Here is a 13806-nt window from a genome sequence, read left to right on the forward strand (position 1 = left end):
TTGTTGAGCCTAATCTTTTCTCAGACCATGCTAGAATTGTCTAATTTAAACTGTAATCTGTTCCACTAGACTCTCTAAACACTAAGAAGATTTCTTTTTAAATAGAATTTATTTGTATAAGCCCATATATTCAAAAGGCAATATGAGTCATTATTGTTACTGTATTTATAAAAAAAAAAAATTTAGTCTGTATCAAAGTCAATCAGTGTTAGACTTAATCAGTGGAACTCATTATATTAAGTTAAGCATGACAGTTTTACAGTTATAATGTGTATTTAGTTTAAATTAATGCTGTCCAAAAAGGAAACATGAATTTTACAAATCAGTAGTGAAGCATCTAACTGCTGATATACAACTCACAATTCGGCTAAAACAAACACCTTTTCAATAGCTACAATTTATTGTTTATACCCTTTAACTTTCAACATAATTTTTAAATATCTGGAAAATCTCTGCTAACAGTTTTATTAAAAGTGCTACTTGCTGTTTATCTTCTAAAAGACTCTCCTTGGAATGTTCTTGAGTGTAATTTTTCTCTAAGTATAGCAAGTCTGCCACCTAGTGCTTTATGGCTTCCTCTAGTACACATTTTATTTGATAATTATTTTTTTATATTTCTAAATAAAAGATGCCATGCTTTTCAGTCCCTGGATGTGTATACATGCATATTTGCCTACACACACTCAGAGTGCTTAAAAATTGTGTTATCTTCTTGCTAACAGGTTATGTTACATGTTTCAACAGCCATTAAACCATATTTGTGTTTCTTGACTAACGTGCAACCATCTTATAACTGTGCTCTTCTGCTGCGAGATCTGAAAATCTCACAGTGATTATAAAATTTATGTAATTTTTTTATGAAGTAAAAAAAAAAAGATACCATGTCAGTACAGTATAAGGAATATTGGGGAAACCAAGGTGTCTTTGGTCCAGTGCAGCTCTATACACAGTCACTTATCTGGTGGGGAATGTGGTCACAGTGTGGTACCCCCAGCATCGAAGACATGCACACCTTGGAATGGACTCTGAGCTAAATGCTGCTGAGGTGACCTGCTTGGAATACAGGGGTGATAACTCTTCAGCAGTGGCACCCTACATGGAGACAAAAGCTGGGGAATGATAAGGAAAAAGAAACATAAACAGATTCCATTCACAAAAAAAAAAAAAAAACCAAAAAAAAAACCATGCAGCTGAGCTGGAGCAGACCAAGAGATTTATGGTAGATCCCAGCGTGAACTCACAAACTGAGAGCAACCAGAGGTAAGTTTCATTCCAGATCCAGCATCCATCTGCCCTGAGAACAATTCCTTTTACAGAGGTTGCTTATGTCCACTCTTCTGTGAAGATGACAACCTGGGTTTCTGCCCCTTCATTTTGCCGGACTATTGCAAGGCAGCTAAACCACAAGAGAAAATTTGGTGGAGTATTTAGAGAGATTTGCTGTAACAGTTTTATTTCCCCTTGTTATAGAATCATAGAATGGTTTGGGTTGGAAGGGACCTTAAAGGTCATCTAGTTACAACCCCTTGCCACGGGCAAGGACCCCTGCGCCACCAGACCAGGTTGCTCCAAGCCCCGTCCAACCTGGCCTTGAACACTGCCAGGGATGGGGCACCCACACCTGGTCTGGGAAGCCTGTTCCAGTACCTCACCACCCGCACAGTTTATGAAATTATAATCCTTGTAACATAGTAACTATTACTGAAAACCGGTTTGTATCAGAACTTTGACTATGAATAACCCCCCCGGGGTGGGGGAAGTATGTTCAAATAACAAGGAAACACTGGGTAGAATGGACTATCAGACCACGTCAATACGTCAGATTAAGCCCAAACTGTATTTCGACAACATTAAATAAGGATGTATTATCTGAGCCTTTTGCTCTGAGACGTTATTGAGCCAATTTTTCTAAAAAGTCATTAGAGCTAACATGTTGTCATAAATTATCTGCTTTTAATAACCTGTCCTCTATCAAACCATCTTTCCAATTACATCTATTAAAAAAAAAAAAGTCAGAAAAAAAAATATAAAATAACACCTATAAAGGAGTAACAGGCCTTTAGTCCAGAGCCTGGATAACAAAAAGTAATTAAGACTTCTTTTCTTAATTTTTATGAAGTGAGATGAATTTTAAATAAACGGGATATAAGAAACAAGTGTTGGCTTTTGTTTCAGGTACCACATATCATGCATAACAAAATAATTTAAAAGTTCTAGATTAAAATAAAAATTTATTGTAAGAAGCGGTAAGAATTACAGGTAAGTACTAGCACTTTCCTTTCCTTTGCCCTTTTTGTAGTCCTGCTGTACCAGCAGTAATGGGGCTAATGCAACTCCAGGACTGGACTAGAACACTTACGAGGCTCTACAGCCAGAACCAAAATTTCCTTCTTCCTTCGCACCTCCCTGCACAGATACCAAACGTTATCTCGAGAGTTTTTACTGGATATACACTTCATGCTTTCTCACCAGTTTTGGGCATGAAAGAATCATTCTTCATCTTCCCGAGTTGCTAACATACTGAGAGAATTGCTTATTGCTATCCTTTCTGCATGTATACCAAGGAAACAAGCAATTGTGTTATGAGCTGTAATTATTTTATGGCTCAGGGTTTAAAATGGCATGGTAAAGCCGTAAACCATTTATTCAGGTCAATCCCCAAAAAGTTGTTGCAAAATATTTAATAGCTCACATACAATCACATATTTTTCCTGTGGTGTGTTTTAACTAGAAAAAAAAAAGGCTAATAAAATTTATCCAATGATAATTTTTTAAAAAAATCTATGAATATTTTTTTCCTACTAGTCATTTATGTTGTGGGGGTTTTAGTGAAAAACATCTAAGCAATGTTTTCTTTGGATTTTTCCTCCCTGCAAGTCCAACAGATTAACTAGGAAAGCTGAGTGGTGCCAGTGCTCTGTAGTATACTTGACCCTTAAGGTTTCTGCAGATGGGTCTACCATCTTCCTTTGTCACATGCTTCAGCCCAGAAGAACATTTGAAATAGTGGCTGCTGAGTCACTGTGTGAAGCCATCCACAAATGACATTCCATAAAACAGTGAGGTAAGAGAAAGATTAGAAAGAGCTGTGAAAGGAAACACAATGAACCTCAGAAAACAGATAACATAAAATTTGTTCGTTCTTTTAGCCTCTTTTATGGATGTGTCTCCTCTTTTTTAAAAGCTGTAAATCCAACAAATATCTTCACCAGAGGCACATATTCTTGTGAATACGTGGAATAAATTATCAGTAAATAGGTTTTAATTCTATAAGAAGCTATAAATCATTCATCCCCTCCCTGTTTTAATTCTCTTGATAAATGACCCATCTCTTCTGACCTCCATTCACTCCTGGATCCTCTAATCCTTCTCAAAGGTCATGTTCTAATCTCTAAAAGTGGGCCTGCTCTACAGCACAGTAAACTCTGTTATGTTACCCTGGATATATAACGCACTCCTGAATGCAAAATGCAAGCTTTCCTTGATTTTTCTTTGAGTTCACAGATAGTCATGGACTGTCTGTCCAGACCAATGATAAGCACCAGATTAATCAAAATTGTTAATTTATTGAAATCTTATTGCATTGTGACTACGTTCTTGCTGTGCATTGCTGAAAAAATCTTCTGGAATGCCGAAAGCTTCATACTCTGAAGTGTGCTGCCCTGTAACCCACCAGTGTCTACTTTAAAAGAGCAACCAATCTGCAGCAACCAAGGGAGAAGCTAGTGGTTCTCTCGCTGCATTGTTGATGGTTAGTATCCAGAAATAATAAAATACTCTTATAAACATTTTTTTAAAGGGTAAAAGAAACTAAGGTATGTAAACCCATGTGGATTTTTTCAACTACATTTTCTTAGCTGACTACTCGATTGGTCTTAGCTAGGAATTTTCTTAGTGTAATAGGCAGCTCTTCAGTGCTCAGTACATCTGGAAATTTTAACAACTATGCAGAAAAACAATATGATTTATACTTACAGTACTGATTTGTTTAAAGTTTTTATGTATCTGTATGTAGTAGTATTAGAATCTATCAGTTGTACTTCTTGTTTAAAATGTAGCATTGGAACCATGGCACTCAAAGTAATGTACTTAAAACAGATGTTTTGGAAAGCTTTTGACCTTAGAAAGATGGATAACGAGAAGAGGTTTATGAAGGAAAGTATCATATCCTTTCAGAACAAGTGATTGTTAGCAAGCCTATAATACACCCTCTGTGTAGTACAAAAATCAGGAATTGTAAATTTAAACTCATTTTCTCTAGAACACTGGTTTAACTATTTCTCCATTTATGATGTAAAGCTGTGCGTCTGTATATAACCCTGGTCAATATCACAGAAATGGCATTTGTCCCAGTGATTCTTCCCAATCAGTCTAAAACCATCTGGTTTTGCTGCACGTTTCTTTGCACCCAGGAGCAGTGATTCCAACAGCAATGGATTTCTAATGCTGACGTGTGAAGAACTAATCCAGCAATCTGGATGCACACTTTGCTATCTAGGTGTCACTGCTATACATCATGCTGGCTGGGATACCGAAGAACAAGAACAAATACAAATGCATTGTGATGAAATGTTATATTTATGGTTTGTGTACATGCATAAGTCAGCTGCACAATCATCTCTGGCTTCCATTCAGAATTCATTTGTATGGATAGAATCAGCTTCTTATCACTCACAGAAAGGTTGGCTTCTACAGAAAGGGATAGAGATACAAAGCCTCCCTACCAGAAACACAGAGACCCAGTCCAGAAGCAGACTTGTACCCAGCCTGCAAGAATATTTATACGGAAAGACAAAACAGTGGCTTTTAATTTCATGAAGCTTTCTTTTGTATACATATTCTTTATATTATGTATAAGAAATCTTCCATAAGATTTCCTCTGATATTCCTAAACAATTGAACACTTTTGGCTCAAGAAATTCTTCCTCTTACAAAGTTCCTGGACTGCAAATTGTTGGATGTAAAGAGAGAGATATCACTGTATGTTTGTCCCCTTGCGATACTGGTCTCCTGGCATTCATATTCATCCACTACTGACGACAGGGTACTAGAACACAGAGAGAATCATACAGCTCCTTGTGCATCCTTACACATTCAACATTTTTCTGCTTCTTGTATGTGAGTTTTGTTCTTATTCTCTCACTCTCGGAGATGTTTGTTCTCTCTGTTGTGCTTTTTCAATACAGTGAAGCCATGAAGAATGAAATTAAAATAATTTTAATAGAAGCAATGGACAACCATTTTCACACAGTCTGCATAATACACTGTTGCATGCCCTGTCTATTATGCATTTCCTACTCTATATTTATTAAGTTTTGGTATTTTAAAGTAGGAAAACTAGTCATGTCCAGTGCTGCCATGTTTGGAGATGCCATATTAGAATTGAATCTGACGTTTAACAAACTGCCTCTGTTATCGCTAGGATTTGATGGATTTGCTGCTATCTGTGTTTATCCTTTTGGCATAGTATCTGCATTTAGAATAAATCCCTGCAAAGTTTCAGCATATTACTTCTTATATAAATCTCATTCTTCCTGACCGTGCTAGACCTATCTGTAGTTATCCTGTGTTTTCATTTGTGCTCAGATCACTTCAATCACAACAAGTTCCATGTACAGTATTAATATTCTGCTTACTTTCCTACATCATGATGAAAGGAAACAGATAAGGAAGAAACAAAAACAATCTGTGCTATCCCACTGGCTAACTATGAATTCTAGCATTTACTTGCTGTCTTAGCCTATTGATGTTCATACTAGTGCCTACATCACCACCAGTCCGTTTGCCCTTCCTAGGCTTGAGGATGGCAATGACAGGCAAGAGGGAGGAGAGGACTAGGCAAGACTAGGTAAGCTGGGCAGAGAGCTGACAGAGGTGAAAACAGCTGAACTTTCATAGGGCTGTGGGCATTCACAATATCACAAGCTGCAGAAAGTTCTTCTAAGGCAACAAGCATTCTCAGCCCACATTCTGCTGTTAAAGAGAAACTGAGGTCATCCACTATCATACAAAATCCACACAGGATTGAATTCTAAGGTTTTGGCTTAGAAGAGCATCCCAATTTAGGGCAATACTTAAACAAGTGAAAAAAAAAAGATAAAATTTGAACACTTAAACCTAGTCATTTTGAAGATGACTAAGCTCAAGCATGTGACTAAAAGTTTTTCTGAAGAAGATCCCAACCATACAGCAAACTACTAGTTGTATTCCTGTTTTCCTACCATTCACTGGCTTTGGATTCTAAGTAGTAGAAACAAATATGCCTAGATTTTTTTTTCTCATAAACTTATGCTCCTCATAAGTATACAAAATTTGTTTTTCTTCAGTATTTTCCTCCCTCCTGAGCAATAACTACTCCTGTGCTGCAAAAAATAAGAATATTCTTCACTTCAGGGAGAAGTAAAGCAGCAATATAAGCGTCTAAAGAGAAAGTTTCTTACAGAGTAGTGAAATAATTGCTGGAAAATACCATCCAAATGCCTACCTTGTACAAAAGCAAAACATGTTCTTATAACAAATTATAGTCCATGCTGAGGCCATATTTTAGAATACTGATCTATATAAGAAATTAGACTATCTTTTTATGACAAATGTATCTTAATACATTATTTAGCAGGTAATGGATGGTGTTGATAAGCAATTGTCATTGAAATCTTAGGTCAGTCAGTTACCCACAAATAAACAAATTATTTCCCATCATGATGCATCAGCCACTAGATGTAAGAAATACAGAAGTCTATTATTTTCAATTAGCACAGACTCCTTATTACCTTCAGAAAACTCTGAAAACCATTTCTAGATGATATTGTAAGTGACTGAAATTATTAAAAGTAGATTTATCATTCCAGAACAAGATCCTTAAAATATTTTGAAATCTGACAGAAGACAAATTGTAGTGAGTTAAAGGTGAAAGGGCATCTTGAATATAGTACAATTTGTGGCCAACATGATTTATAGACCCAACCTGCAACATGATAGCAAAAAAATAATGTTTTTCATGGCGACGACTAAGGTCTACGGATCTAACTACTGTCATCTCTTTTCTGTCTCTTAAATTGAATAATATTTAAGGACAAAAGAAATGTTAATAAACAAAATATCCATATCCATATAGCCTATATAGCACTCTCTTCATAGTATGAACTTCTCATATACTCATTATCTATAAATCTACAAAAATTATACAATTCATAGATTAAAAAAAATTCTTCTAAATACTGAAATTTGTTTTGAAATAAAGAACATTTATGCAACAAACAACAAATGGAATGGAATTTATTCATCAACAACATCTATATAACACAGTTTTAAGGAGTATTTTCAACTTGTTCTATTTTATGTAAACTGTCGATGTCAACAGTATCTTCAAAATACAATATTTTAAAACCATCTTCCAGATTGAAGTATTACATTTGAATTTAAGTTGTCTGAGAGAAAAAAAAAATATCAGAAAAACCCACACAAATTTCTTTAATACCTGGCAAGAGGAATAGATGTTTTAGGCCTAGGGATATGTCAGCATCTGTAATATAGTATGTGTTTATTTTGTTGTGTAAAAAATATCTTGCAGATGCAAACCATTCAAGGTAGAAAATAAACATCAGTAAAGCAGAGAAATATTCATTTATTAGGTAAATGATGCCTTAAAGATACTCTAAAACAAAGCTTTTGTGTACGTTCTAAAATGAAATGCTAAAAAAAAGTCCAAAGATCAGAATGGATGCTATAAATATATTCAGAGATATGTCTTTATGTAAATTTAAGTTTGAGGTAGGGATGATGTTAGAAACAATAGACAAATGGATCCAATTGTCTGACATTGAGCAGTTATGTGCAAAAGTCACAAAAGGTAAAACAGTGTTCTCCAACATCCCATACATTTTAATGATGATTAAAATTACTACTTAACATTGATATTGTAACAGCAAAATTGGCATAGCTCACTGAGGGATTTCTGCACATGGGTAATAAGCATTCTCATCCCTTCAGGTCTTTCAGTATGACTATCAAAAATTTAATGCTTTAAAGGAAATTTGCCAGAGGCACCTTTTGTACAACAATAAGAACATGGAGACAACACACAGTATCATTTTATGATACTCTGGAGAGCAGCTGTGTATCATGTCCCTGGGAGGCAGACTGGCTAAACCATTCAGAATGTTCCCAGAAAATCACACTGTTTAGCCCATTTGCATTTCCCCACCACAGATTCTTTTAAACAATGGCACAATTACTTATTCCTTTCATTCACATACGTTCAGATACAGAGAACAACCCAATGGCTTGGTCAGTTCCTCTAACCTAGGCGTAAAGAATCAACTTTTAGTAGACTTCAATTTGCATTCTTGCGGACAAAGTAACAGAGAAGCCCAGCAGGGCATTTTATTCTTCACTCAAAATGTCAGCGTGCCCAACTTCATAAAATCTTAAGAAAAATATATTGGTTTTCCAAGGAAATGAAATTATCACATAATACGTAAACAGCATTTAAGTACTGAACATTAAAAATATAAGTACTCACAGTAGCATGTTCCCCTAAGTGGATTTCCAAGATACCTATTTTCAGAGTCACAGCTGCAGGGCAAAAAAAAAAGACAAAACCAAATATTCCCATTAAACACAATATAGTTTTAATAAAAATGCAGCTAGAATATTTATTCAAAATAGCATGAGTTTCATTACTAGTAGCAGAGATAGATGAAAATTATAAGTATTTGATATAGTTCTTAATTAGGGCATGCTACTTTCTGTAGGTACCTCTTTCCTTATAAAAGGAACCTAGAGTGACTAGGCTCTCGAATAAGGCACTTCAGTCATGTGCTTAATGTCAGTGCCTGTTGTAGGACTTACAGCAGGTAGTATGCCCCCACTGAAGAGCAAAAGAGAGCCAGGCAGGGAAGCCAAGCACCAGGACCGTAATTGCCCACGCTACTTCAGTGACAGCTTACTGCCTCAGCTGGGTTTGACCTGGCCCTTTCCCAGTCAACAGCTGAGCATCCATCAGGGGGATCCACTGACTGCAGAAAGTGTTCTCAAACATGTCTTCCTCTAACATACAAAGTCCTGAAACATTGCAAGACCAGGTTTTACACCTTCAAAACACCTTCCACTCTTCACACTGTCCCTTCAGCAAGGGAACGTATGCTCTCCATCTCCAGCCTCACAAACACCACTCTGGTAGGCTGCAATACAACTTTTGTATTATTTCCAACTCTTTAAATGAAAAAAAAACCCCACCAACAGAACAACAACAAAAAAAGAAAACCCCAAAATATCCCTAAGCATAAAGTAACAGTTATATTTTCACAGCGCCACAGAGGACCTAGAGGTGATCCAAAGCTATGCCGTCTGCTCTGGAGAGCCTAGTCCTAAGTGACGTAGTTACAGCTGGACCACGGCAGCCGGCTCTGAGGCCAGCGATTGCAGCCATGCGTGCAGCACTATAAGCACAGCAGCATCTCAGCTACATCGCTCCTCTGAACTTCAGAGGCAATTGCTCCTCCTTACTGACCACCCAGGGCACTAGGTGAAATTTAGCCTGAATACAAAACACTGATGCTGCTGACAAGATATGTAAATGGTAAAAGCTGGAGAAATATCTTTCTTATTGAGACGATATACAGTTATTTGCAGAGACATGAAATATCCTACAGAATCTCACAGTGATCATATTGAGTTATATAACATTGCTCTAAAAAGGCCAAGTACTGTAACAGAAAATTATAATCCTGCTTTTGGTGTTCTTGGCTATTCCACAGAAGTCTCCAACAAGATTATAATTTTCTATTAAATACACAGAATGATTCATAAACCAAAGAAAAATATTATCACTGCCTATTAAATTCCATAAAAATATTTTCCCAGAGGAAATCTGACTCATTTAATATCTTGGACTACATTTTCACTACTTTGTTCTAAGAAACTTTAATCACAAGGAGATCTTTTGTGTGTGTGTGTTATTTTATTTGTGAGTAATATTAACTCTAACTTAGATGTCATATCATTTAATAAGTTGCATACTGTAGACTAATATTTGCATTTCTGCTGGTCCCTTCCATTGTTTCCAACCGGTGGCTCTTAACATGCTTATTTTTATTAAAAAACAGGTCTACAAGAAGCTTAGCTTGCTCCTGACACAAAACATGAGTTTTTTTTCTTTTAAACTTGAAAATCTTTATGAAAAAATAAAGCTGTTTCCATTCAGCTTCCCTTCTCCATTCAGCTACCCTTCTAATCAGATGAAACCATCTCCTGCAGATCAATAATAAGCAGAACCCAGGGATTTCCAACATCACATATACCTTTCTGGTATTTATAGTACAGAAAAAACACATGAATACATAAAAGTATCTACAAAATCCATCTAAAACATCACAGGTTTCACTACTTAAAAGAATACACAAAAGAATGGTTAATATCAAAATTACTAGGTACAGAATATTTTGCAATATGAAAGTATTCATAAGTATTCATTCAAATCCAAATAATTATTAATTCCCTGACAATTATAGAAGTGACCTTCACGAATCTTGAAGAGAAAATGGCAATGCAATTTTACAGCCAGCCATTTCAATTGTTTCAGCATAATGCATGATGAAATGATAAAATATGCATAATAATAAAAGAACAGTGAATTACACCACAGCAAAGTATTTTGATATATTATCATATATATTATACTTTCTGTATTGGGAGCCTCACAGAAGTCATTGTGCTCAAGGAGCTAGTGATCCTGGGCACGTCTGGTCTAACTGGTCCTTGTTCTCAGGCTCGAGAAGCCTGCCTGTGAGCATTAGTAGCTGCTGGAAGGGAGGGTGCTGGAAAGCTCCATGCCAGCCTGTGCTGAGCACCAGCGGGTGTTATCAAAGAGAACCTTCCAGCTTGTCAGGAGAAGATGCATGGGTTTGTTTTGCAGCAGATAAAAGGCACCACAGTATGGAAAGGAGGAAGCACCCCTCCACGGACAGAATCTGCTCAGCACACGGGGAAAATCCACGCTGGGTCCCCCACAGTGCTGCACGCATACAGGGCTCCCAGCAACTGAAGGGGCATAAGATTAACCTGCTGTCTTCCTCTTTTTATTCCATCTTAAAACAGTTAGTTTACTATGCCATTTGGTGCTAGGCCTTATCGAGATACAAAAAGGACCCTGCACTGCCTCTCTTACACTTTCTCCTCTATCCCCCAGTGCAGAATCATTTCATGTTGTACATTAGGAATAGCACGAGGTGGAGTTCTTACTAGTTAGGTAAGCCTGCTTTAATTCAAATGAAAGATGCTATTTAAACAGTTTTCAGTGGAGTGAAGAAAGGAAACTAATAGGATTAGGAATACATCTAAAATTATTCACGTGAGTATGTATGCTAGGTTTTGAATAAATTTAGTTTTGTCTTTTAATCCTATCTCATTTCATTAAGCATATGTATTGCTCTGCATTAGTCACTAATTACAATTCCAATTACAAAATTTCATATTCACTGAATTGTTTCCTTATGAGCTTTACTCATTGTAGTAACTTTTGAACCTTTTCCAAAAGCCAGCACACATTTGACCATATGTGAAGCATAATATATGCCTTGTATCTGTGAAACTGGAGCTATACACATTATTTTATGTGCCATAGGGCTATGATGATTTGCTTTAAGTGGTAATAATGAATGAGCAGTTCCACTCTGGCATTACTCCAAGAAACAGTTCTCATTTACAAGGACAAATGGAGGAAGGCTCTACCAGGTTACGTACAAGTTCTACGGTTTGTTCCAATACAGAAGTATTCAATTCATCAAGCTCACTGACCTTCTGATGGCCTGCTATTAGCAGTTATTCTCCATCCTCTCCCTCAATTATCCTTTCAAAACTGAACCATTTTCTTTCTCTTTTTCTCCCCAGATTTCCTGGGAGTTCAAAATAAAAGCTATGGACAAATGCATTAAAAAGTAACATTCTCATATTTATGACCAAGTTAATGAAAATTTCTGGATTTCTCTTTATAGACCATATATGTCTTCAAGAGTACATGTTTACATTAAGATTCACAGATCTGGGGTTCTTTTAATGAAGGAAAGGCTTTTTTGTAAAACAGAGTTTGCAAATAACCCTCTGTTGAAGCTTAGCAAAGTGTATGATCTTGTGCACTATATCTGCATCTTCCAAACTTAAGAAAGCTAAGGAATTGGCAGTAGAGGAATATAGACAGGTCAAATTTTGTCACGCTTACTGGTATCTCCATTAAGGAAGGGTATTCCAGCTTCTCACCTAAAGAAAATTGTCAGAACACCAACCTAGATAGACAGATATTCAGCTTTCTAGACTAGCGATTTGATCATGTGGAAACCTTCTAACAAACAGTTCATCTAACCTTTGATCATGAAGGCAGGATTTTTTACAGTTCTGCTGCCACCTCTAATCAGTAAATCTTTCCTTTCAATTAAGAGTGAAGCAAAAAAAGAGGAACAGGGGAAGAGTAACCTAAGTAGGCCTCGTCTTTCCTCCAGTTGAGTTTCTTCTAGCCCAGGTGCAGGCTTATCAACTATACTGAGTAGATATCCACAACTCTTATATTTTGTCCTTGCAAATTAATACAGACCACTTCCACAGAGTCTGGGGAAGAGCTGTCATCTTTCTGACCTACGGCTGGTCACAAGCAGGCCTGGGATTTTGCCTAGGTTCTCAGCATTACATTTACAAGAGGTTCCTGATAAATACAGACTAATGGACTTAGCAGACTTCCTGGGCTCTGATTCGTGGCTTGCCCCAGCTTTTAGATGAATAACAATATCTTCTAGGACACTGCTCAACTTCAGCTCAGCTCTGTTCTAGCCTTTCATTCTGTCCCCTACATACAAGTGGTCTTGTTCCTGCTGTCCTCCATCACTGATTCCTGCTTCTGATCAACTTGCAGCATTTCCTGATCTGGCACAACCAGGCTCCTGCTTCCATTCCACTTTCCTGGAACCACAGCGGTATGATGGCATGGGGTTTTTTTGAATAGTGGAATACTATTTAACATAACCATGGGACCCATAATATTACTTGGGACACCTCGTAACATTTGTAAACCTAAACTTAAGACTTCTTTAGTCACATGGTTAGGCATGGGCACCATAAGCCAACAATGAAGCATTACTACATACTACTATATATTACTACATCCTCAGCATTAAAAATGTGCCCATGGTGTTGTGACTGCAGATTTGCAGATACTTAAGAGATAGCTGATGAATCTTTTGTAATAAGTAGTAACTAATTAGTAACAACCCTGAGCTCAGCACAGATCCACACACAGGTATTTACCCTGCTTGTTGGTTATCCCTTCTTGAAAGTCATGCAAGACTTCTTATTCTTAAACTCCCTATCCAGCAATGAGGAAATTAGCTGACATATAAGCTTAACTACAGCCAATAACTGTACTTGTCTGTAATTCATAACGTTTTGGAAGTGATGCCATAGAAACTGCAGATTTTCAGCTCATGAGTGGTGATTTGTGGATGAAAGCACCAGCCTCACCTGTTCTTGGGTTATAAACTGATCCAGAACAGTGAGTGACTTGTACTTGGAATCCCAATTCACGTTTGTATCTGGAAGCAAGAGAACAAAAATCCCTAGGTCTTGACTTAGGTCTGCTTGGTTTCAATACCGTTTACACAGAACTGCCAAAGAACTGCCGCATCTTCTAATGATCAACAAGAATTAAAGAGATACGGTCAATAGCAATGAAAGGGAGCGACCTCATGACCAGCAGGGTTATGCCACACCAGCCTGCCTCACCTATTTGGAGTTCAAGCCTGTTTAGAAGATTCAGAGGCA

General features: G+C 37.0%; 1 protein-coding gene across 2 annotated transcripts in view; it reads right to left on the minus strand.

Moving 5' to 3' along the window:
• Positions 1 to 13806, minus strand: part of ATRNL1 (attractin like 1) — a 525478-nt gene that overhangs the window by 314991 nt on the left and 196681 nt on the right. For both annotated transcript variants that reach the window (XM_056352650.1, XM_056352649.1), the window contains exon 21: positions 8522 to 8574. In XM_056352650.1, coding sequence (XP_056208625.1) covers positions 8522 to 8574 — 53 coding nt within the window. The remainder of the gene's footprint in view (positions 1 to 8521; positions 8575 to 13806) is intronic.

The sequence above is a fragment of the Falco biarmicus genome, chromosome 9 (genome assembly GCF_023638135.1).
Source record: "Falco biarmicus isolate bFalBia1 chromosome 9, bFalBia1.pri, whole genome shotgun sequence".
Classification (NCBI taxonomy): Eukaryota; Metazoa; Chordata; class Aves; order Falconiformes; family Falconidae; genus Falco; species Falco biarmicus.